At 45.7% G+C, this 26,399-nt stretch overlaps 4 protein-coding genes across 4 annotated transcripts; 1 reads left to right on the top strand and 3 right to left on the bottom strand.

Moving 5' to 3' along the window:
• Window positions 1-654: 654 nt before the first annotated feature.
• Window positions 655-1,395, bottom strand: CLAFUR5_08640 (uncharacterized protein; the record flags this gene model as incomplete). Its single annotated transcript, XM_047907788.1, has 1 exon — window positions 655-1,395. The coding sequence occupies one exon, from the start codon at window positions 1,393-1,395 to the stop codon at window positions 655-657; it is 741 nt and encodes a 246-aa protein (XP_047759113.1).
• A 129-nt stretch (window positions 1,396-1,524) lies between these two features.
• CLAFUR5_08639 (uncharacterized protein) lies at window positions 1,525-2,271 on the bottom strand (the record flags this gene model as incomplete). The annotated part of the gene is made up of 2 exons (XM_047907787.1): window positions 1,525-1,888; window positions 1,925-2,271. 2 exons carry the CDS (start codon window positions 2,269-2,271, stop codon window positions 1,525-1,527), a joined length of 711 nt encoding a protein of 236 aa, XP_047759532.1.
• Window positions 2,272-2,595: 324 nt separating this feature from the next.
• CLAFUR5_08638 (uncharacterized protein) lies at window positions 2,596-3,300 on the bottom strand (the record flags this gene model as incomplete). The annotated part of the gene is made up of 1 exon (XM_047907786.1): window positions 2,596-3,300. One exon carries the CDS (start codon window positions 3,298-3,300, stop codon window positions 2,596-2,598), a length of 705 nt encoding a protein of 234 aa, XP_047759533.1.
• A 927-nt stretch (window positions 3,301-4,227) lies between these two features.
• CLAFUR5_08637 (GPI ethanolamine phosphate transferase 1) lies at window positions 4,228-8,008 on the top strand (the record flags this gene model as incomplete). Its single annotated transcript, XM_047907785.1, has 6 exons — window positions 4,228-4,396; window positions 4,454-6,015; window positions 6,073-6,260; window positions 6,309-6,453; window positions 6,500-6,608; window positions 7,152-8,008. The coding sequence occupies 6 exons, from the start codon at window positions 4,228-4,230 to the stop codon at window positions 8,006-8,008; spliced, it is 3,030 nt and encodes a 1,009-aa protein (XP_047759536.1).
• Between the last annotated feature and the right edge of the window lie 18,391 nt (window positions 8,009-26,399).

Genomic DNA, 26,399 nt, shown 5'->3' with positions numbered 1-26,399 from the left:
TTGCATCGAGCGTTCACATCGCTGCTTCACCGAGTGTCAGCCAGATTGTGCATGCTGTTGTGCTCGGTGTCCAGAATGCACGTCGAGCTTTCCCACCAAGCTATGTACCACGAGCGTCCAGCGCTGATGGTTAGTGTCTACAGTCGTCATTGTAGTGTGTATATAGTGTACCGTATGTATCAACGAGTGACGTTGCTACTGAGTTTCTTTCGTGGACGTATATTTGACCACTGCAACGGTTTGCCATCTCGCGCAACAGTATGCAGACTCTCTTTGTTGTAAGTCCTTGTCTGGCATGTTGCGTCCTCTTGCACACTAGTCATGTGTCCAGCAGACTTGATGGTCGTGGCGTGTTTCGACAGTAACATGGCTAATCTGCAAGCAATGTTGAAGTACTGCCGCTCATCCTGCTTGATCGCTCGCAGAACTCGCGCCTACAGGGCGATATTGTAAGATAGATACGAGACAGCAGTTGACTAGTGCATACAGTGAAGTGGCGTAGCATCTCAATGTAAAGGGGCACGAAAGGTGAAAGAGAAGGTGAAAGGAGGAAGGAAGATCTGCGGCTTGTTCTCCTTTCGGCGCGCATCGGAAAAACGTTCGCCCGTTAATGACCGCTTTATACGAGATGCCCTACTACGCACCTTCTCCCATCTAAGCACCGGCTTCTACATCAGTATCTTCTGCTCCATCTTCCACCCTCTTCGTTTCTGCTGCCGCAGCTGCCCTTTTCGCCTTCCTGTTGTCTCTCTTGTTTCGCTGATTGACTTTCTTCTTCGGGCCCGCCAGCTCAGTATTACAATCTTCGGTTGCGACAGACGCTGTACCAGGACCACTAAGAGTCATCTCCTTCCCCTTTAATGTCAGTCGCAGTCCATCTGTTTCAGCCCGAGGACACTCTGGCTCTATCATCATATCGTGGTCTCTGTCAGGAGCTCTGCATCGAGCGATAGCCATGTCGTAGACCCTAGAGCCTGACTTTGCAATGTGTTGCTCAAGTATCTGTGCACAGAGCCTCAGGGCATCTAGGTATCTTGTAGCACCGGTGCTCGCAAGCTCGCGCTCGCGATCGGCCGCAAGCCACAGGATTTCATCCACCAAGACGAAGGGCTCGGTCTCTTTGCCCATCTTTCGCAAGCCACTGTTGGACGACGACTTTAGTGCTGACTGAATCTGCTTCAGCAGATCCCACAAAATAGTGAAGAAATCCCACAGGTCGAATTGCATCGCCAGGTCGTCCATTTGCAGTGCCTTTGTCTGGGCTGAAAGCATCTGAACATCCGTTAGAGTGCTTTTGCGACGAACTGCATCTACAATAGACTCGTCTAAGCACTCTGAATCGGCAGTGGCAAGATTTTCAGCCAAGGCGTGTAGGATAGATGGCAGTCGACCCATAATACTCCACCTTGAGCGCGAAGCCACCGTTTCTTCTACATCCCTATGCTTGACCATTCTCGAGCGAACGCGCGTGACCTTGGTGTCTTTCGCCTCTCGCTGTAATCTCACTCTGCCAGGCTGCGCAGGTTAGGCCTTAGACCCGACGTACTGGTGCGCCTTAACTCCCATTGCTAGTCCAAAGCTCTTCGCCACCGCGAGTGCTTGCCGCGGCGTATGGCTCACGTCTAGGAGGCCAAGAGATGACGCGCCTTGAGCCTCGATGAAATAGGCCATGTCTTGCCAGCTCTCGGATAGTAGACCAGAGGATTTGCAAGCGGTGTAGAGGTGCGCTATTGTCACTCCGATCCTGCCAATGTTCAGAAGATCCACTCCGGTGCTATGCAGATTGCCGATCGTGTTGTGCGCGTACGCTGCGCCAAGGGTCGGTATCACATCAATCGCTCTCCCTGACAACTCGTCAACTGAAACGTCGGGAATATCTCCTGTGGTTCTTCCAACAGCTTCTAGGACATTGTGCTGGATTCACCGCCGTAGAGCACTAATAGCTTTATCAACGCAATTCTTGAAGAGTGGCTTCAATTGCTTCAAAAGCTCGTCAAGCTCACTAAAAGACATCTTTGCCCGCGTAGCACTGTCGACTAGAGCTGTAATGACATCTCTTGCGCCTGAGCCAAGCGTGTCCACGATATCAATCTCGATTTGGAAACTCACGACGAAAGCCAGCGAGATGGCCTGCTGGCGAGGCCCTCTGAAGTCACTATAGTGAGCGGTGAAGAGATCTTGCCAGTCGCCGCCTCGCCACGCATCAACGAACCCATCAACGTCCCAGCCAACTTCGTGCAGTTCTATACAAAGCTTGTGCTGTGCCTCCATGTGCGGTTCTAGTTCTTGAGCTTCGCTACTATCGGCACCTAAGGCAAGACATGCCTGTCGATGTCGTCGGAGTAGGTGTGCTGCAACGTACGCGTCCACGCAAAGCATGTCTGGGGTCAAATCGCGACCGCTACAACTGCAGGATTGGAGAATTCCGTTCTCAAACACTATATCCAAGTCTAAGCGGTCTACGATTGTATCGAAGTTGTCAAGACCTGGTCGTGCATCTGCAAAGCGCTCGGCCTTGGTCTGTATAAAGTGGTTCGCGCCTTCTGTGACCGCGAAGGCATACTCGGGTCGACACACATCATCACGACAGTCCTTCTAGACGGCGCGCAGGAATTGCCGCATGTCGTAGCACTCTGCCAGTATACCAGCGATAGCGAACGCTGAGTCGTCCGGCTCGTCGATGATGTTCGCGGCAATATCTCCATCAGTCACGATTCGAGCTGCGTGCTCAACGACCTCTACTGTGGGAATGTCCGGAATTTCACCAGGCTCTTCGAGATCAAGCTGAGTGAAGGGCGCTCCTGTAAGCTTAGCCAGTGCTGACGCGGTCTTGACCTGAGGCGCGGCGCCGTTTGCAGCTTGTTGAACTCTGCGGAGGCAGTTGGATACAGCGATGAGGGCATCAATGAAGCGTTGGTGCGACTCGTTAAGGCTGAGTTGTTCTTCGGTTCGCGCGCCCCGTGCTTTGTACCACTCCGCGCATCCCTTGCGACTGCGAATGGTGCTGTGTAGGACTGCCAGAACGATCGAGATATCCCAAGGGGTGCGGCCGCTGGACGCGACATGTTCTTCGATATCCTCAGCAAGCTGAACCAGATCGTATGATTCTAGCTGTACACTGTGGGCGATGCCATATTGAGCTGCCGCGAGCTCCACAGCAGCAGCGAGCCTGCGACTACTGATGTGCCCTCTGGCAGACTTCACGAGCCACTGCGCGACTTGACGCGTCCCAATCTTGTAGCTCTCGACAAGCGCTGCAATCGTCGCTTGATCCATGTTGACTCGGCCGTGAAAGCTCATCAGTCGTGTAGATGGAGTGCGCCGAGCTTTAGTTGCAAGTAAGAAGAATGTGCGACGCGGGAAAAGAAGAAGAGGCGGGGCCAGGCAGAAGTTCTGGGAGGCCCGTGCGGGATGAAAGTGCAAGTGAATCTCATCGCCCGCGCGTGATTGGTCCCAACTGCACCCTGCGAATAGTCTTCAATGCGAAACACTTCGCATGTTGAAGTATCATCGTCGGAGCATCGTGTACCCTGGAATGCGTATTGTGTATACAGTTTCGTGTAGGCGAATCGGTGGAACCGTATCCAGAGAGGCCATCATCGAGGTTTTCGATGTACGCTTGAAGAGCTGCCCACCGCGTACAGTGTTGGCATGCTGGTTCTGTCAAGAGCACGATCTAGGTCAGTATACGAGTGTCAAACGTTTGGTAGGCCAGGTTCTGATCCATCAAGAATGCTTATATGTCCGGGACGTTTGCTGACGGAAACAATTGCATGCTGCACTGCTTTTCCGTGAAAGGCTTCGTGGTGATACTTGGCCTAGGCGATTCGTGAGGTCCAACAGTCCCGGCTGACAGGTTCTCGAAGGCCACTGTGGTCATACATGCTGTCTGCACCTCGCAACAGAAGCCGGAGCAACTGGTGGTGACCCTGGTACTTGGTAGCATGCTCCTTCTTTAGGCAACCATAGTCAAGATGTCGGCATCGTGCTTTGTTTGTGGGTCAACGGTGTAAAAGGAGAGGTGAAAGGAGAGAGGCGAGTGGAGGAAGGAAGATCTGCAGCATGTTCTCCTTTCGGCGAGCATCGGAGAAACGTTCGGCCGGCGATGACCTCGATGGACTTTACGCCAGTCGCCCTGAGACGCGCTTCCGTGACAATGTGCAGGCCACTTTTGCGCCATCTTCACTGCAAAGGGCCAGTGCCAGTGCCAGTGCCTCTCCTTCAAACATGGCGCGTCTCGGCCGGTTGGGCTTCCTCGGGATAGCAGTCTTGTTTCATGTCATCTACATCTACTCCATCTTCGACATCTACTTCGTCAGCCCAATCGTCCATGGCATGCGGGCGTATAGTGTCGATGCGCCCAAAGCCCCAGCCAAACGATTGGTGCTATATGTCGGTACGTGAACCCTGCCACAGCATATCCGCATGCTCCACATCACTCACACTTCCACAGGAGACGGTCTCCGCGCAGACAAGGCATTCCAATTCTTCCCCGACCCATCAAGGTCGCCGGACGATACATCAGCACAGGAGCCAGGACCGTTAGCACCCTTCCTTCGATCGAGGGTCCTCGAACATGGCACATTCGGTGTCTCGCATACTCGCGTACCTACCGAATCACGACCTGGGCATGTAGCATTGATAGCGGGGTTATACGAGGATGTGGCAGCAGTAACAACAGGGTGGAAGCTCAATCCAGTCAACTTCGACAGTGTCTTCAACAGGAGCCGGCATACATGGAGTTGGGGAAGTCCGGATATCTTGCCTATGTTCTCAACAGGTGCTGTGCCGGGACGGGTCGACGATGCAACATACGGACATGAATTCGAGGACTTCAGTAAGGACGCCACGGAGCTGGACTACTGGGTCTTCGATCGCGTGAAGCAGTTGTTCAAGGATGCAGAGACAGACGACGCCTTGAACGCACGGTTGAGGCAAGACAAGCTGGTGTTCTTTTTGCATCTGCTCGGATTGGACACCACCGGACATGCCTACCGGCCATATTCGAGGGAATACCTGCGCAACATTCAGGTCGTGGACCAAGGGGTCAAGGAGATCACGGAGGTCATCAACAACTTTTACGAGGATGATGAGACGGCTTTCGTATTTACAGCAGACCATGGCATGAGTGACTGGGGTAGCCACGGAGACGGCCATCCTGACAACACACGGACTCCACTCATTGCCTGGGGATCTGGGGTTGCGAAACCCAACACTGTCCGCCGAGGGAGGGCGCCTGGACATGAAGATGGCTTCTCCCACGATTGGCATCTTGACCACGTTCAGAGACACGATGTTGCACAGGCAGATGTGGCTGCGCTCATGGCATACCTAGCCGGCCTCGAATTCCCAGTCAATTCGGTCGGAGAGCTGCCCTTGTCATTCCTGGACGCTACAGACGAAGAGAAAGCCAAAGCTCTTCTGACCAATGCAAAGGAGATCTTGGAGATGTACCGCATCAAGGAAGAAGAGAAGCAGGCCGAGGTTATGCGATACAGACCATACTCTGGATTTGGCGACGCCGAGCACAGTGTAGATCAACGGGTGGCCACAATCCAGCAGCAGATATCGAAGCGACAGTACAAGCAAGCAATACAAAGCTCTGATGAGCTCATCCAGCTCGGTCTCAAAGGACTCCGGTATCTTCAAACGTACGCCTGGCTGTTCTTGAGGACTCTCGTCACTGCGGGATACCTGGGTTGGATCGCCTTCGCCTTCACCACCGCTGTGGATGAGCACATGCTCGATGGCAAGATCGAGCCATCACGGCCAGTAGGACTTGTGATTGTGTTCTCCTCGATCTTTGTCGGACTCTACAGCTTGCTGTTTATGCAGAACTCGCCGATCACTTACTACGCTTACGCGTTGTTTCCGGTCGTCTTCTGGGAAGAAGTGTTTGCCCGACGTCAAGCACTGGTAGAGGGCTGGCGGAGAGTGTTTGCGAAGTTCTCTAAAAGTGATTCGAGCAAGTTCGCACTCAATGCTTTTGCTTATTTGGCGTTGCTCGAAGTCATGGTAAGCTGCCAATCGTGCCCGGGACAACGAAGTCTGTGCTAATGATGCCTGATGTAGGTACAAAGCTACTACCATCGCCAGATCTACACTATCTGCTACTTGCTGGCTGCTGGCTGGCCACTGGTATACGGTCTTGACTTTGTGAAGGCCAACTGGACATTATGCACCACCTGGGCACTTGGATGCACTTCGATGAGTGCTTTCACGCTGCTTCCTGCAATCAAGGTTGAGAGTGCCAGCCTGATGTAAGTGTGGTCATGATCAGCATCCGCGGATGTACTGACATTGTGTAGCTTGTTCGGTGGCTTCCTGATTCTCGTTCTCGGAGTGCTCTATATTGCGTTCGAGAAGAGCCTACTCGTGAAGACTTCACCTTCCGGGAAGGGACTGGGTGCAGACGCACCTGACGGCTTGTCACGCATTATTTTTGGAGTCCAGGTAAGTGCTTCCCTCGCAAATAAGGAGCGACTTCTAAGACTTTCAGGTTGGCCTGGTTGCGCTTGCTATGATCGTGACACGATCGAGCGTTGCTTCTCTGCAAGCCAAGCAAGGCTTGCCACTCGGAACGCAGATAGTCGGTTGGGCGACTTTGAGTAAGTCATCTTCATGTTTCTGTTACATCGATCATTCATCATCCCTGGCCATACATCACCTTCGCTTTTCCGACCATGGCCATCTACACCAACGACCCCTCGGCTGTGGACGATGTTCTTCAAATCATCGAGCGGCCTATAATGAGCTTCCGGAGACTGCCTTAGTGGTCGCAGATCCTCCTAGGGTTGTTCCTGGCGTTCTACCTGCCAGTAGCGTATATGCTCGGCCTTCTCTACGAGATAGGACGATACCCCATACAACGCATTCGCCAGTCTCGTCGGACGCATGTGCCTGGCAGCGACTCCTGGCTATGGCATCGGATCTGGCACAGCTCGCCTCGAGGCCAAGTCATACTACTTCTGCTACGAGACGACATTCCCGAGCCGCTCACAGGTTTGTCTGTCGGTGAAAAGACTTTGCGAATTAAGCGGTCCATGTTCACTGTGCATGACGAGTACATGACCGGAGAAGTGTGAAGCTGGACCTGTCGCGCATCACTCTCTTTCGTCCATTGGTGGAGAAACAGTGCTAACGACATGCAGCTGCCTCTCTAGTCGTCCCGTTCCTGCACGCCCTAAGCCCTCGAGACCACTACCTCCACCGCCTGGCCGTGATCTTCCTGGCCTTCGGACCACTCTTCATCATCCTCACGATCTCCTACGAAGGACTATTCTACTTCTCCATCGCCATAACCCTAGTGTCATGGGTCCGACTCGAACACCGGATACACCAACAATCCTTCACCACTTCTGCCACAAAGATGAATGGCAACGCCCTCGAAGTAAGCAACCCTCTGGAACCCGCCGTCTCCGCAGCAAAACAGCGCAAAACAGCCCTCAAGCAAGGTGACTACCGCAGCCTCACTCTCAGCGATGCCCGCATCTGCCTCTTCTTCCTCTACCTCCTGCAATCCGCCTTCTTCAGCACCGGCAACATCGCCTCGATTTCCTCCTTCTCCCTGGACGCCGTGTACCGACTCCTACCCGTCTTCGACCCTTTCTCACAGGGCGCTCTCCTCGTCCTCAAACTCCTGGCCCCTTTCGCCCTCGTCTCCGCCAACCTCGGCATCCTCACAAAACGACTCCGACTACGAGGCGGCAGTCTCTTCGCCGTCGTCATGGGCATTGGCGACTACCTCACTCTCCGCTTCTTCTGGGAGGTGAGAGATGAGGGAAGCTGGTTGGAAATTGGGGAGAGCATTAGTATGTTCGTTATCGCGAGTGTGCTTTGTGTGTTCGTTGCTGGGTTGGAAGCTCTCAGTGAGGTGTTCGTGAGGGGCGTGGAGTTTGATGATGAGCCTTTGACTGAGCAGGTTAAGGAAGTCAATGGGAGTGTTAATGGGGCGTTGAAGGAGAAAGCGAAGAAAGCAATGGGTACTGCGAATGGGAGGAAGAAGTAGGATTGAGAAGATAGATTGCAGGAAGCGCACATAATGTACAAATGTTCATACTTGGCTGCCTTCGTGGCATGCGTCGGCACAGACTCAATGGGAAGGTGGTCTGAGGCACTTTCAGTACGAAGGTATGTAACCTTGAGCCTTGCTCGGACGACGAAGAGGAGCCTATCGGAACAGGTTTCCGATTCCTCGTCCTGTTCTGGAGATTGAACTGCATCACCCATCAACAGAGGCTCCACGATATCGCGAGTCTTGGTTCTCATCCGGATTTGGCAGCAGCTCTGCTTCACGGGCGTTCTTCCACTGAAGCTCTTACGACCTCGACATCCAGTTGAACGTTTCCACGCCACACGGCTATCTATAAACGACGTTGCGCACTGACGCAACCCTGAGATCTGCACAAAACTCACTCTCTGTGCTTCTTCGGCAGGTCTTGAAGAAGTGACCACAGTTTGCGCCAGTCGCCCTAGGTTCTTGCTCAGCCTGCGCACGACTCCTCGTGAGACATTACGCATATCTGGTTCACCGACAGCCATTGATGCCAGTAAAGGACAACGATGAGGGAACGTTTACGCATCAAGATGCTCCGCATTCGCGCCAGCACAAAAGAAATTGCCTAGAGCCATCGTGCGGTGTCTTTGCATGTTTCAGCTGCAAGTCTGCGGTGGATCTACGCACACAGCAACCAGTCGGAGCTCCTGCTCAGCAGCGTGGACACGAAGATTACATGACGGCAGTGATTACGCCGCACTTGGTTTTTTCAGACTTTGCTCTTTTTCAGCCTTCAACTATATAAATTTCACCCTACTAGCGCTACTGTAACCTCCTGTTATATATTCTAACTATCTTGTTCTTTTAACCGCATAACGCGCTATCTAACACGCTATGAGGTAATCTCTTTAGCAATACTATAAGGCAATCCTTCTTATCCTCCTCTAATAGCGCCCTAACCTTTAATAAGCCTTTACGCCTCGACGTCCTATTCCCTTTAATACCTATAGGCTATTTATTAAAGAACAATATATTAATAATAATCTTACTATAGAGGTTATTACTAACCTTCTCTAGAAGAAGTTCTATCCTAGGTACTCCACTAAGACACTTTGTACTTAGATTAAGAAGTAGTAGAATGTATCCTTATTATAGAGGAAGTAGAGAAGGATATAGAATTAGCTAGGCCTCTTAGAGTCTATTATACAAATGTTCTTTAAGGACAATACTAAGGATAAAGATAGTATAGTTAATCTTAAAAGAGCTAGATAGGTCTATATACTTCGAGGTCTATAGGATATTAGACTAAGGAATAATATAACCCGAAGACTTCTAGAAGCCGATATTCAAGAGGTTAAATAAACGATTACTATAATATTAATATAGCTACTTAAATTAGGGACGGTATATAGCTATAGTAGAGAATATATCTACTAGGAGGTTAAAGAATAAATAAAGCTACCCTATAGTAAGGAAAGTGTTAAACAGGTACAGATTAATAGTAGCGGAGTGGAGTAAGAGATCAATCTTCAACTGACTAATAGCACGAGTATATAGCAATATATTAGGAACCAATGTGTTGATTGTATTGGATGTCTATCTAAGCTAAAGGGGAGAGAAGGTATCTCCCTATAAGCTAAGTCATCGTAGATGCCTTAGGCTACTAGATCACTTCCTAATTGTTGACTCCCTTTAAGATGCTATATCTTAACACTCCTACTTATCTCGTATAGGAGGTTACAGTCTGCTCACTTCCTGTCAATAGTACTTAGATCTTTTTATAACAGGTTAAGCTAGCTTACAAACCTCTAGAAGTGTAGACTAGGCTTTAGTTTTGTAAACCCGTCTATAACTATCTTAGAGGTTAGGGTGTACTTAATAGTAATAAGCCTCCTCTACCAAAGTTTCCTAATAGCATTATAGGCAATGCTAATGTGCTTCGACTTGTTATAAACATATATATCTTTTACTAGGGTGAGGGCAGCTTGATTGTCACCTCTTAATTGGACTAGTCTCAAATTTGATACAGTCTCCTAGTTTCTAGTGATTCTTAGTTAATAGGAATAGTCTCCTACTAACTCTAGACAATCTATTTCTCTTAGTAGTGAAGCTAGGAATTGGGACTGCTTCGTATATACATTTATAGCTATATATCCAGCCTCTATTATAGATGTTGCTATAGACTTTTGCTTCTTGCTTATCTAAGAAACTAGTGCCCTATAGAGGAAGAAGACATACCTAAGGATTGAGACTCTGTCTGCTTTGTCTATTACATAATCAGAATCACAGTATCTAATAAGGTGTCCTTTTCTAGACTTTAAGAACTAAAGTCCTAGATCAGGGTATGATCTTAGGTACCTAGTGATCTTCTTCAAAGCCTTTATATAGTAGGTGGATAGGTCACTTACAAATGAGCTTATCCTTCCTAGGGCAAAAGCAATGTCTAGCCTTATAATTGTTACTAGCTATATCTAAGTACTATTAATACTCTAGTACTCTGCCTTGTTACACCTCTTATCTATGTGGCTTGAAGGTTTAAGGGCCTCATAGCTGTCTATAGGTGAGTATATAGGTGCTACCTTCTTATAGTTCATTACTATCTTAGCTAGGCTGTCCCTAACAAAGTGTCCTTAGTCAAGTTTCGAGATTCCTCTCTTCCTGTCCCTTATGACTCTTATGCTAAGGATCTTTTCAGGTTCACCTAGATCTTTGATCTTAAAGATCTTACTAAGTTCTCTTTTGAACTAGAGAACATCTGTTAACTTTAGTGTAGTAATTGGAATGTCATCTATATGTATAAGGATTATGATCTCCCTCTTCTTATAGATAAGTAGGCATAGATCTACTTCTGACTATGTGAATCCAATCTCTCTAAGCTTTAACATATAGAGTTGATTCTAATCTCTAGCTGCTTGCTTAAGTCTATATAAGCTTTTAAGGATTTTGAATACTATGTTTAGTAGAAGCTCAACTCCTAGTAGTAGTAACATAAAGATGTCTTTATAGAGGGTGCTTTCTACGAATGTATTGTTTATATCCACTTAGTAAAGATGAGGATCCTTCTTATATACAATAGCTATAAACACCCTAAGGGTGTCCTGTCTTACTATAGGTGCAAATGTCTCTATAAAGTCAATACTAAACTTCTATAAGAAGCCCCTTATAACTAGTCTAGCCTTGAACTTTTCAATAGCTCTACTAATGCTTCTCTTAATATCAAAGACCTATCTTAATGTAACTAGATTTGCTCCTTTTAGTAGAACAGAATTTTCCTAGGTGTTGTTACTCTATAGAGCATCTAGTTCCTTTTGGATTGCTTCCTTCTAAAGATGTCCCCATTTCTTGTTATTTATAGCATCCTTGTAGGATTTTGGAATTAGGACCTCTTACTTATATATAATAGCTTCTATAGTTACTATAAAGGCCATTTCCTTAATTTCTTCTAGGAATTCGCTATCCTATAGTATTGAACTGTCTACTGATTGTATAGCTATAAAGAAAGCTTAGTAAAAAGCAGCAAGGTTCTCTAAGAGGTCTATTGCTTCTCCTACTTTAGTGGTTAGTTCGGGCTTAGGGACTATAGATTTTAGGGCTTTCTGTTTTATATCATAGCCCTTAACATCATAGTCAGCCTTTCTCTTTCTAAGGGATGATTTAGGGACCGTCACTTATAACCTAGTAACGTCTATTTCCTAGGGATCTAGGGAGCTTCTCTTAATTAGCTGATCGATTTTCTGAAATTCCCCTACGTTCTCTAGAGGTTAGGGAAGTTGCACAAACAGCTTTCTCGGCTAAGCGACTTTAGGGCTCTTAATTAGCTGATCTATTTCGGGGGTACTTTAATAGACGCCTAAATAGTAGGTCGATTGTCCTAAGGATACGTTCTTCCTCGGCCTTCCTAAGGGCTTCCTAGCTAGTACACTACTTAGTAGATTCAATATTAGAACATTAAGACCTATATCACCTCTAGACTAGTCCTTAAAGAAGTCTATATATATGTGTTGTTTAACAGCTCTTATGTCTAGTTCCTAAAAGAGCTAGGCTTTAGCTATATTTTTAACATACCTAATAAACACTACTTCTTTACCCCTATTCATTAGCTTGTCACTTCTTGCCCATTGAGGTTGGGATCTTATGTCTATATAGACAACAGCTTTGCATCCCTAAACTTTCAAATGCTTAATGGTCGGTTTGATACTATCAAAAGCCTTATCTAGTGAAACCTTAAACCTATCGTAATCTAGGCTATTTAGCAGTTTGTTCCTTATATAAGTTTAGGCCTCTAGTACTTTAGGCCAAAATTTAACCGGCATTTTAGCCTCTTTAAGCATTACCCTTATAGAGTCCTCTAAGGTTTGTATTGACCTCTTAACTAGTCCATTCTATAGAGAGTTATATGCCTTAGTCGGCTCGAGCCTAATCCCCAAATCCTTCTCCTACTACTTCACTAATACAATAAGTTCTTTTGTATTGTTAAGACTTACTGCTTTTAGCTACGCTAATGATTTCCTCTCTACTTTGATCTTCTAGTTCTAGAGAGCAACTAGAGCATCTTCTCTTTTCCTAAGAGGAAAGGTCCACTTCTTCCTAGAGAAGTTGTTAACAATCTTAAGCTAGTATTTGAATCCTAGTCTTAAGATTAGTAGTGGGCCACATATGTCAATAGATATAGGGGCAAGTCTTTCAGGTCTTCTCTCTATAACTTTGCCTTTGTACTTCTTCATCTTTGCTATTGAGCATACTCTGCACTAGTGAAAGCCATCCTTAGGGATAGGAATGGGTTCTTTCAAGTCTGTTACCTTATAAAGATTCTAGAGCAAATTCTTCCTAAAGTGTACAAATCTTCTATACTAAAGCTCCTACTGCTTTAGGTCGGTCTCTAATTAAGCAGTCACAAAGGCATTCTCTATTAGTAGTGCACATAATGAGTAATGTGCCCGTTCTTATAGGAGAGGAGAAATCTTATTGATGAATAGAACCCCCCTAAGGAGCTTTGTCTAGACAATAGTCTTACTAGAGGGGGAAATAAGAGAAAATAATAGAGGTTGAACACCAAACTACTTACTAAACTAGTTCTATAAAACCAGGTTTACTCCTAGCTTAGGTATAAGTAGGACATCTTCTAAAACAACTTTTCTACTAGCTCTCCTACTCATCTCTACATTCCTAATATAAGTGGCTAATAAAAACCCACCTCCTACTTTAATCCATTTCTTCCTTATTAAGGGAGTTATAGATCTAAAGAGGCAGCTTTAGTCAGTTATATAGGATAAAGTATAGGAGTTAAGTAACTACTCTAACGAGGGGAACTTGCCTTAGATTTCTATAGTTAAGTGAGCCACTTCATCATACTCATTATTATTAGACATTGTCTCTAGGGATGAGCTACATAAGTCATATAACTCTTAGGCGGAAAAACCTTTTCTAGTCTTCTTTACTTTAGAGGTATAAGACTAGGCCTAGTTCTTCTAGAGTGACAGTATGTTAGAGCTAAGTTTCTTCACTATTTTCTTAAGTTCTTCTATAGAGGACTTCTCTCTTAGTGTCCTCCTTGAAGTGGGTAGTAGAGTTCTCTTCTTCTTAATATATATTATATTCTAGGAAGATAGTGGTTAGGAATGAGATCTAAGGACCTTTCTTGCCTTAGGTAGACTAGGGCAGTCCTTAATTAGATGATCCTTCTTATAGAGAAGGTAGGAGAGTAGTCTTACTAGACCTAAGGGCTTGACCTAGGTGGCTACTATACTATACTTAGCCTTAGAGGGATCTAACCTAGCTTCTTAAGCTTCAAGGATCTTTAAGGTCCTTTTATGATCTATCTTTAGCTAAGCTATAATGGTATCCCTAGCTATATAGTAGTTAGGTAGTAGTGAGCTTAAGAGCTAGGTCATCCTTACATCAGCTTTCCTATAATACTGACCCTCTAGGTCAATATTAGCAATCCTTTTCCTAAGAGAAACTAGGTGTGTCTATACAGATCTAATAGTGAACTCTTTACTTATCTTAAAGGTCATAAATTGCTTTATAAGCTTATATATATAGGTTAGTAGCACCTAGCTATACTTGTTCTAGAGATACACCTACTTCTTAGTAGCTCTTCTAGATTTATATAAGCCCTTAAGCTCAAATTCATCTTCTTCTATAATCCTACTAAGGATACTAAAGTTGTATACTATATTGTGTCTTGTCTATATTAGCGTATTAAGGATCTCTTAAGTTATAGCCTCTTCTTAGAGTTTCAGTCTTGCCCTTAATATTGTTAAAAGACACTTCTATTAGGTCATCAAGTATAAAGAATGCTAATTAGCTCTCTATCTTATATCTCTAAAGGTTGAACTATCTCTTCCGATTATCCCTCCTAAGAATTAGGATTTTGCCTCCCTTCTCCTCTGTCTTCTCTTAGTATAAATCTATAATAGATTGGATATAATGAAACAAGGTGTATATGTTCTAAAGTAGTAGCTTAGATCCTGCCGAGGCTTCTAGTATAGAATAGGAAAGTTCGTAGGTATAGATACTAAGGCCTACTTAGTAAAGTAAAGAAGGAGCGGTATAAGGTCTCGGGGCTAGGACATAGGTCTGTCTCTCCTAGTAGAGCTTCAAATGACTTACTTGAAGTCCTTCTTAATAGTATCTCGATATAGTTCTACCTATAGAGTATCTTTAAGGTATTGGCTTTAAGTAAGCCGTATAGAGTCCTTATCTAGGTTACCTATTACTTAGTATCGAACTAAGCTCCTTAATAGGATAGACGGGGTAGACTTCTGATTCCTAGATGTTTTCTACTACAATAGTAAGGGATATAAGTAACCTATACTAATATAGATTACTCTTATTCCTATATAAACCCGGGCTTATAACCTATTAAACAGGTTCGGATTAATAGTAGTAGAGTAGAGTAAGAGATCAATCTTTAACTAACTAATAGCAGGAGTATATAGCAATATACTAGGAACTAATGTATTGATTATATTAGATGTCTATCTAAGCTAAAGGGGAGAGAAGGTATCTCCCTATAAGCTAAGTTATCGTAGATGCCTTAGGCTACTAGATCACTTCCTAATTGTTAACTTCCTTTAAGATGCTATATCTTCATAGCTATTTAATAAAATGCTCGTTAACCGAGAAGGTGTCCTAGCGTAAGATTTTAGCTATATACGGTAGATTAGATATAATGATTACGAATATAGGTTAGGAGGCATGTCGTACGGTACTAAGACTGACTTAGTATACACTAAGTTAGTCGAGACAATAGTACGGCAATACTACCGAGACACCGTACGAATAGTAGGAGCGATTTAGAGGACCTAAAGTCGCTTAGCTAGTTAGTACGAGACTGTCGGAGGAACTGCTATCGTAGGATAAGATATAGGTAAAACCGATAAGGCGTAGTAAAATAGAACTAGGACTAGAGCAGGATCCCTCTATATAGATATAAGAGAGGCAGTCTCTATACCGATAGTAGAGACACCTTTAGTACTAAACACTATTCTACTATATACCTTCGTATACTATATTAGTCCTTCCTCCTTTCCTATTACGTATCCTAACTTCTATATATATATATATATATACTATACCCTTTTAATAGGTTATAAACCCGGGTTTGCTTAATAGGACATCGATATACTAAGGAAGTACGACGTAGGGTATTATAATCTATACCCGGAATCCGTACGGTAACGTACTAATAGACTCGGGGGGTCTAAGCTTATTCTAACTACCGTAGTTAAGTAAGGAGCTTGCTATATATCTAAGGCTACCTTCGCTATAGAAGACTTAACAAATCACGAGGGCCCCCGGAAGGTCGGCCCTACCCTTACTCGTAAGAACTAGAAGCGCTAGTTCGTTATACTACGAGACTATCTCGAAAGCCGGAAGGTATTCTAGGTTATCGACGACTCGTCGGCTAATCTCCTAGAATCCGTTACGCCTAAGATTACTTCGAAGGCGAACGGTAGAGCGAGATATACTATCTTAGTATATTTGTCCGAGGAGGATAACTAAGAAATCTTAGACATACGAGATACGAAAGAGATCTAGAAACTTCTATAGAAGAAGTATAGTAAGGTCTATAAGGCACAAGTAGTAGCGCTTATAAAACAGCTAGTATCGTTTAAGCTACCGGACGATTAGACAATTAGACAAGGGTAGATATATCTAGGTAACCTATCTATATAGATTGCCGAAACAGATAGTAAAGAGACCTACTATAAGGACCCTATCCGGAGGTTTAAGTACCTACTAAGCAGCCTCCCGGACGTCTACGCTAGTACTAGGGACACTATCCTAGCCTAGCTAAACCTAGGCTAGGAATCCGCTATAACCTTACTTAAATCCTACGAATTACGGATCTAAGAGAGTAAGGGCAAGACCGCTCTATACTCCTAGAGGTAAGGGGGTAAGAGCGGCTACTTTATCTACGATAGTAACTACCTAGTTATATCGTGCCCGGAACTAGATTCCGTAAAGGAGTTTGTTAAAAAAGAAGAATACCTAGAAGTAACCGGAGAAGAAGTCCTATAAAGAGCTAGTCCGGGATCTAGAGAAGGCCTAAAACGCCCTTAAGAAGTCTAGGAAATAGCAGAAGGATAAGAGAAGCCAATCCGACAATAAGACAAAGGCAAAGGCGACACGAGCCTATACCTTACGAGAAAGCGATGCCGAGGAAATATACGACGACAAAGTCGCCTATTCTACTACCGAAGTAAAAGGCAAGTTTTCCGCCTCCGAATAGTTACTAGACTCCTATACCTCCTTATACATAACTGATAATAAGTCTCTATTTAGATCGCTTAGGAAACTAGCGAGAAGGAAAGTAATTAAAGTCGGTAGGGGGTACCTAGATATATTCTATAAAGGAATAGTAACTATAGAAGCCCTAACGGGGAAACAAATTGCTCTAGAGAAAGTCTTATTTGTTCCTAATCTTAGAGTTAATCTAGTTTTATAGAGGTAGTTTAGTAAGTAATTCGATATCGAACCTCTAAACTTTATACTTAAGTATAAGAGCGGAAAGCCTATCGTTCGAACAGTACTACGAGAGGGGGTACCGGTAGTATCTTCGATATCCGACTCCCTAAACTAGGTAGATAACAGACCCCCGGAGATGCTATACGAGGAAGCTCTAGCCGCGGTAACTACCGAGGATTAGTAGGAGCTTTAGTATAGAAGATTCGTATACCTAGGTAAAGGACTACTCCGGAACGTCTATAGGGTAAGTAATAAGAAGGACCCGATTCCTATCCCGGACGAGCATAACTATAAGGTATACTCTATCGCGAATATACGGAAGTTTAAAGGCGCTATCGTAGAACGAAAGAACGAAAGACTTACGCTTATATCTATCGACATCTACGGACCCTTCGAAAATACGATATCTAGGCTAGGTTTTAAATACTAGCTAGAGATCGTAGATAACTTCTTAAGAAAGAAGTAGGTGATCCCGCTTAAGAATAAATCCGACGTACCGTAAGTACTACGATAATAGCGGCTAACTATAGAGAAAGTATATAAATGCTACGTAAGAGTAGTACGGAGTAATAATACACCTAAGCTACTAATAGTTCTAAAAGAATAGGACAAAGAATCGGGTATTTAGTACGATACGACGGATACTTATAACTCTATATAAAACGGAGTGGTAGAAAGGTTAATCTAGGTATTAGAGAACGCGATCCGCGTAATACTCGAGGAATTAGGGATACCGGTAGAATTCTAGCCTAAAGCGCTAGAGGTATAGGCGGTTATACGTAACCTACTACCGAACGGACCGTTACTTAACGGTGTCTAACTTTCGCCGGAAGAAGTATTTACTAGCAAAGTACCGACGGTAGATCACCTAAGAGTATAGGGTTATAGGGTATTAGTTAAAGTAGAACCGAAATTATATTTAAAAGGGCTACGATAGGATAAGTTAATAAACCGGGGTAAGGAAGCTATTTTTGTTAGATACGGTTAATAGACTAAGTAATAGTTGTTCTAGGAGCTAGCTATACGAGCTATTAGGTAGTATAGCCAAGTAGATTAGTTCGAAAACGAGAAGAGGGGAGATCTAGATTTAGGTGTCTTCTTTACGAACTAATCTAGTAAGGCACCTAAATAAAGGCTAGTCGGTCGACTACCGGCGGTCTCGCGACTACTACTAGTTTAGCAACTAGCGAATACTACGATAGTAATCTTACGATCCTCGAGTAGCATAATACCTAGGCCCGACGAGAGTAACGTAAGCGAGATAGGGTATTTTATACCCTAACTTTCTACTACTAAAGTAGCCGAGTCCTCTATAGAAGAACCGACCTAGCTAATCCCCGCTCCCTACGTAGAGACCGAACCCGCTACGGCTAAGGACAAAGGACTAACTGTCTTAAGACCGCTCTATATCTAACTTTCCGGTAGACTAGATAATATCGCGGACTATAAGAAGATCGAGAAAACCCCGGAGCTACCGGAACTAATCGTCCGGAGGAAAAGGACTAGGGATCCTAACGATAACTACGGCTAGGACTAGGACTATAAGGCTAAGCACTACAAAGCTATAATAGCTTTGTTCTACTAACTACTATAGGTAAATAATAGACTTACCGATACCGACGAACGTATATTTATAGCTACGGTAGAGGAACTGTTCGACGAAGTCTAAGAATACGCCTTTACTATATTCGGACCCGGTATTGCCTACTTATAGGAAGTACCTATCCCGAAGATATATAAGGCTACGGTAGGGGATCCTAAATAGGGCTACTTATAGAAGGACGCTATCGATACCGAGCTACTCTCGTTATTAAGTAATAATACCTAGGAAACGGCTGTCGCTCTAAGGGGGGCGAATATAGTTACCTCTAAGTAGATCTTTGACGTAAAGAGACTTATTAGCGGAGCAATCAAAAAGTTCAAGGCAAGACTTGTCGTAAGGGGGTTTTTATAGAAATTCGGTATTAACTTCGAAGTAACATTCGTACCTATAGTACGCTATAACACCCTAAGGGTCTTTATAGTAGTAGTTTACGAGCGGGACCTCGAGATATACTAGGTCGACGTTAATAATACGTTTACCTAAAGCTACCTAGCCGAAGACATCTATATAAAACCCCTACTAGGAGTCGAAACCCTACTAAATACGGTCCTTAAGGTACTCCGGAGTCTCTACGGCCTAAAGTAGGTAGCTAGAGACTAGAATAAGCTCTATGTCGCTACGTTAGTTAAAATAGGATTCTACTAGTCCGAGGTAGACCTATATCTCCTAACTTATACTAAGAGAGACATTATACTACTTATCTATATAGACGACATACCTATTATAGTACTAAGGTTAGCCGATATCTAATAGTTTAAGAAGCAGTTCGCGTAATACTTTAAGATTAAGGATCTCGGGGAACCGGAGAAACTACTAGGACTAAAGATTACTCGCGATAGGCGTAACGGTACCCTAAAACTCGACTAGGGCTATTATATCCGTAAGGCCCTTACTAAAATAGATATAGTAAAAGAAAAGGCAAGCCTAACACTCTCGCTAATAGATAGTTACGATAATCTCCGTCCTATAGCCCCGAACGACGAGAGATATAGTAAGGATAACTACTAGAGCAATAATAGGACCTAGATATAGCTAATAACTATAACGAGACCGGACCTAGCCTTCCTACTTAGGAGAACTAGTATATATGTTGCGGATCTAACAAAGCGGTATATAAAAGTACTAAAGAAGGTCTCGAGATACCTAAGGTCGTTCCCCGACCTAGGGTTAATATTTAGACGTAGTAGCGGTACCCTAACCGGATACTTAGACTCTAACTACGCGATAGATCGAATAGATAGGGTCTTAATTCAAGGACATGTCTAGCTAGTATACGGTACGCCTATATCCTAGATAAGTAAGAAGCAAAAGTCTATAGCAACCTCTACTATAGAGGTAGAGTTTATAGCGATAAACGCCGCCGTAAAACAATCCTAGTTCCTAGCGGCTATCCTCCGAGAGATAAACTACCCGGAGCTAGTAGGAGACTACTCTTTCTAACTAATAGTCCTAGCCGACAAGAGTACCGTCGACAAACTAAGACTAGTACGCCTTATAGGGGATAACTAGGCGGCTCTAACCTTAGTTAAGGACGCCTATATCTACGAAAGATCTAAGTATATTAATGTTACCTATAACTATATTAGGCACCTCTAGTAGTTAAGGAAGATTAAAGTAGAGTACTACTATACTAAGGAGATAGTAGTAGATAGTTTAACCAAACCGCTAGCTAGTCCCTAGTTCTAGACCTTCGTACGATAGCTATAGCTAGTATAGTAGAAACAATCGTTCCTTACCTTACGACCTAAGTAGGAGTATTACGAATATAGGTTAGTAGGCATATCGTACGGTACTAAGACTAACTTAGTATACACTAAGCTAGTCGAGACAATAGTACGTTAATACTACCGAGATATCGTACGAATAGTAGGAGCGACTTAGAGGACCTAAAGTCGCTTAGCTAGTTAGTACGAGACTGTCGGAGGAACTGCTATCGTAGGATAAGATATAGGTAAAACCGATAAGGCGTAGTAAAACAGAACTAGGACTAGAGCAATATCCCTCTATATAGGTATAAGAGACGTAGTCTCTATACTAATAGTAGAGACACCTTTAGTACTAAATACTGTTCTACTATATACCTTCGTATACTATATTAGTCCTTCCTCCTTCTCTATTACGTGTCCTAACTTCCGTGTATATATATACTATACCTGTTTAATAAGGGGAAACGTTAGTCGATTTAGGTGGCGAATATTGTAGTGTTATTAGTACGGGCTACTAAGGGTACGAGAGAACCGGCGCGGGTAGTACGGTTATAGGTACGGGCCCGATAGCCGCTACCTACTAGAGTCTAAGAACGACGGGTACCGGCTTATAGGAATCCCTCTAGACTAGTAGTCTACTATTCCTACTACTACGGCTATTACTAGGGTCGTAACTACTTAGAGAAAGTAGGCGGGCGGTCTCGCTCGCTTAGTAAGGCGGTAAGCCGGGCTTATATCTTAAGTTACGAGATCTTAGTGTCCTACTATATAATCTTGGCCTTAAGTTAGTCGACTTTGTCCTCTACTTACTCGAGATAGCTATTAGTAGTATTAATACGGCCTACTAGCTAATCGGTAAAATTCTTATAGTATTCCTTAGTTACGGTATCGTCTAAGGCTATTTATAGTCTCTAGATACGGGCCTTAGTATCTTCCTAGGATGTGTAATATGTTATAGTATCGGCTTATATCTTATCTCGTTCGGTAGCTATATCCTATTAGTCTTCGAAGACGATATTATATTCTTCTTAGAGCTTCGCGAGTTTAGTATCGACTTGATCGCGTTCCTTACGATAGCGTCGTACCTAGGCTCGGGAGTAGTCGAGTATAACCTTCTAGTAGGCGTACCTATCTGTAGTGCTCTTAACTTTAAGATATATAGTATTAGGCTATAAGGTAACTACTCTCTTAAATGCTTCGGTATTGGCGATCTTATAGTTTATTAGATTATACTTAAAGTCTATATCGTTAAAGTCGATCTAGTCTATACGAGAAGGCGCTACACTATTAATAAACTATATAAAGTCGATACCTTTACTATCGTCCTCGTAAGACGAGAGACGAGTGTCTTTGATATCTAGTCGTACTAGCTTCTTACCTTCTACCCTACTACCCTCGTGTCGTATTAAAGACTAAGGCGTATTATTAGTTATAGGAATTTATAAATCGGGTATATAAAGATAAGAGAGAGTAGACCTATCTGTTCTATTTCCTTACTTATACTATATCCTACTTACGCGATCCGGATATATACTATCGCTAAGGATCGAGTTATGCTAGTTCTAAAGTTCTAGGTTCTAAGGGTCTCCGGTTAGTAACTCGGCTAAGACAGAGGGCGTACGATATAGGTGTTACTATCGCTAAATAGTAGCGCTAGGTCGTATACTTAAAGGTCGTAGGGGAGGGCGTCGAGAGGTCTCGTCGGTATTCTCTATTATCGCAAATTAATCGTACGGTCTAGTACTATCGTACTGTCTCGGGCGGTCTCGGTATCGTACGTAGAGGTTAGCTCTCTACTCGTAGGTAGGCGTAACTAACTATTACGGGCGAGAGTACTATAATAGGGTCGGGTAAGGACATATCTAGTTACGCGAGCTATCTAAGAGAGCGTAAGAAGCGCGAGAAGATAAAGTCGCGCGAATCGAGCTAGCGGGTACTAGCGGCTACTAGCGCGCGGGCGTACGGCCGACGATACTATATTACGAGGTAGTTTATAAAAAGGGCTGTCTCGTAATAATCGATTAGTATTATATATTTGTCGTCGATCTTGTTCTTACGAAGGAGCTTAACGGGCCTACCGGCTACTAGCTAAGTCGTAGCCTCTATCGTATCTTCTTGTTTATATAACTTACTAATATCGGTAGCTAGTTATTTATCTACGACTACTCCTACTTCTAAGGAAGATAGTCGGAGAATCGTGCTTATAGAGACTAAAAGGAAGTGCTCTAGTTTTAGTAGGATCCGGTCCTATTAAGTATACCTCGGGTCGGACTTGTCTTATAGAATTGTATCCTAAGAGCGTCGTATAAGACTATCTAGCTTTGCCCCTTATACGCCTAGTCTATACACGATCTTAAAGAAGAATTATAATAGGAACTCGGCCTGTCAGGGCGAGAGCCTGGCCTGTGAGATGCAAGGGTGAAAGCGAGAATGCAGGTGCGAAGTGCAGATGTAAAAGGGTATGGTATGATTGCTACACAAAACAAAAGATGAAGGAAGCAAGAGAGGCCTGGGGAAGGCCAGATATTTATACGCGACCCTCGCGAGTGCGTGTCCCCGCATCAACAGGGCTAACCCGTGCGAAGCCGCGCTCAGCAGCTTTGCTCAAAACCTTATTCCAACCTGCCCTACGTTCCGAGTCTTCCACGTGCTTCTTCCAGGGTCCAGCGCAGTCGCGGGTGCTCGCGGGAGTGCCGTGAGTCACACAGTCACGAGCCGAAGTGAATCTGTCAAGGTTTGGTAGAGGGGTGAATTTGGAGGGCTGGGTCCCGTAGTGAATGTTGCGGGGCATGTGATTCTTGGCGCTCACACACCAAGCTGGACTGTCACTTCTTGACGACTTCTGAGCACTCTGAGGCTCTTCTGTCCCCACCTTCTGTACTCTCTGTGGGGAGACCATGACAGTAGCCCCCCCGAACAAAGCTGAGTTCCTACGAAGCCGTAGTAGTTCCACATATCGAGGATGTTCAGCTTCAGTACCAGGCCTAGGCCTGATGTCATGGTCGATACACCATTGGTAAGCCCCGTCGAAGAGCTCAGATTCGAAGAGCCTGCCGATGTTGACTTCTGGGCCGTCTGCGCGGGCGTGGTATTCTTCGATTGCTTGACGATTGAAGATGATATGTTGGATAGGTTCCCATGAGGTATCCCACTCAGGGCAACCTTGCCATTCGACTTCATACTTGATCGGCGGTAGTCCTTCAACGTCGTTGGGCTCTACGCGGATTCCCCGGATCTTGCGGACGGCATAGTCGTCAGAAGGTAGGTTAACAGGCTCGTCGACTTCTACTTCATCGGGAGGACCTGGCATGTCTTGGTTTTGGTTCGGGAATGGGTCCTCAGCCGACGGCCGAAGGCGTACGGGATGGAAGACGTCGTGGATCTTTATGTTCGCAGGAAGAGCTAGACGGTAGGCGTGTGAACTGATACGCTCGGTGATCTCAAAAGGACCTAGGTTCTTCCAGTTCAGCTTCTTGGAGGGGCGGTCTGTCTTGATGTTCTTGGAGTTGAGGTAGACCATATCGCCTACTTGGTAGTCGGGAGCTGGCTGGCGACGACGATTGGCTTGATCCTCGTAGATTGCTTGTGCGTACACCATCTCGTCGTGAACTTCTTCATGGATCTGTGAGAGCATAGTAGCGAACTCGTCTGCTGCTTGCTCGTTTGCGTCTTCGGTAGGCGGGAGAGGTTCTTCTGGTTCCATGCCTGTACGAGGGTGGTAACCTCTCGTAGTATAGAAGGGAGAGTAGCCAGTAGTCTCCGAGTCCCAGTTACGAGTAGCGAACTCCACCGCAGGGATATGCTGAGGCCAATCCTTCTGGTGGTAGTCGACGAAGCAACGAAGGACCTGCTCGAGGATAGCGTTCGTAATTTCGGTCTGGCCGTCGGTCTGTGGCTGAAAACTGGTCGAGAGGTTATGCTTGATGCCTAGGATAGCACACAGACGCTTCCAGAAGTGCGAGATGAACTGGGTGCCTCTGTCAGAGGTGATGCTATCCGGGAGGCCTTGAAAGCGCCAGACGAATTCGTAGAACAAGCGAGCAGTCTCCTTTGCGGTCATGCTCCAGCACGGGATCATGTACCGGTCCTTGGAGTGACGGTCCACGATCACTAGAAGGGCCTTTGCTTTCACGCCGCTGAAGGTCTTGCCGTGAGGAAGATCGGTGATAAAGTCCATAGTGATGTGCTTCCACGGACGATCAGGAGCCGGGAGAGGGTGCAAGAGACCGTGGGGACGGTGGCGGTTAGCTTTGGCTCTTCGGCAAGCAGCGCAGTTCAGCACGTAGCGGCGGACGTCCTTCCAGGAATGCGGCCACCAGTAATACCTAGCGAGGAGCTTGTGGGTCTTGGCTACGCCTGGGTGACCCCCAGAGGCGGAGTCGTGGATGATTTGAAGAATCTCAGCTCGGATATTAGAGCCTTCGGGCTGCGGTACGTAAAGCTTCTTACGGAAGTAGACGACACCTCCCTGGAGCTCGCACTCGGACAGCGAGAAGCCCGGGAATGTCCTCGCGCCAGATTCAAGGGCCTGAACTAACTCTTGGGCGTCTATGTCGGCATCGTACGCTGTTCGTACTCGTGCCATGATGCCTTCGGGCTGCTCCTCATTATCAAACCCCTCAAAGTCTGATTCGGATGAGCCGTCGGTCGTTACTGAGCCCTCTTCATCGTCGTTCAAGTCCTCAGCGTCCGAGGCGTATTCTTCAGGCTCGGATTCATCGTCACTCTCGTCAAGGTAGGCAGGAGCGAGCACGAGAGTAGCAAAGGAAGCGGCGAGCGTAGGCTGGCCGTTCGATAGGTACTCTCGAAGCTCGGAAGAGAGGTTGTGCTCTTTGATGACTTGTTGCCCTGCGATTTGCCGGCCCCCTCTTCGATCAACTGGAGAGTCACCAGGGCGGCGGGTAAGGGCGTCGGCCATCGAGTTGGCCTTGCCGGGCGTGTACGAGATCACGAAGTTGAACCGGGAGAGGAACTCGCTCCAGCGGGCCTGGCGACGATTGAGCAGCTTGCTCTTCATAAAGTAGACGAGGTTCTTATGGTCGGAGCTTACTTGGACGGGCATAGCAGAGCCTTCGAGCTCGGGGCGCCACTCTTCGAAAGCTTTGACGATGGCGAGAAGCTCCTTGTCGTAGATCTCGTAGTTACACTCCGTGGCGGTCATCTTCTTGGAGAGGAAGGCGACAGGTAACCAGGGGGATTCAGGCGAGCGGCGTTGTAGCAGGACACCGCCCACCACGCCGTCGGATGCGTCGGTCTCTACACGGGTCTCCAGTTCGAAATCGAAGTGCCGTAGAAGCGGGTTCTCAACAAACTTCGCTTTGAGCAAGTCAAAAGCCTCCTGGCATTCGTCGGTCCAGGCGAACTTCTCACCCTTGCGCGTGAGCTTCGTCAAAGGGCGTACCACGCCCGAAAATGCGTGGATGAAGCGGCGGTAGAAGTTGGCAAAGCCTAGGAAACCCTGGACCTCTTTGACGTTCGTAGGAGCATCCCATTCGACGCTAGCGTCGATCTTCTCTTGGTCCATCTTGATGCCGTCTGCGGTAATGATCAAACCAAGGAACTTGACTTCGGTCTTCTCAAACTCGCACTTGTCGATGTCGAGCTGCAAGCCGGCGTCTGCGAGCTTCTGAAGGACCTTACAGACGTGCTCGCGGTGCTCCTCCTTGGTCTCGCTATAGACTAGGATGTCGTCGATGTAGGCAGTGCAGAACTGATCGAGGAACTCCTGAAGGATGTCGTTAATGAAGTTCTGGAAGGTACTAGGCCCGTTACAAACGCCGAAGGGCATAACGAGCGACTCGAACAGCCCGTAGCGAGTACGGAAGGCTGTGAGATACTCGTGTCCTTCTGCCATTCGTAACTTGTTGAACGCAGCGATGACATCGAGCTTGGTGAAGTACTTGGCCTTAGAGAGGCGCTCGAGCGTCTCCTGAATCAACGGTATTGGGTAGCGGTTCTTCTTTGTAACAGCGTTCAAGCCTCGGTAGTCTACGCAGAAGCGTAGACCACCGCCGGGCTTCTTGACGAACATGACGGGACTGCCAGCGCTGGAACGGCTCGCTCGAATGAACCCCTTCTTTAGGTTCTCTTCGAGGTATCTCTTGAGGACGATAAGCTCTTC

Source organism: Fulvia fulva, chromosome 3 (genome assembly GCF_020509005.1).
Source record: "Fulvia fulva chromosome 3, complete sequence".
NCBI lineage: Eukaryota > Fungi > Ascomycota > Dothideomycetes > Mycosphaerellales > Mycosphaerellaceae > Fulvia > Fulvia fulva.
This window is presented reverse-complemented; position numbering and strand designations above follow the sequence as displayed.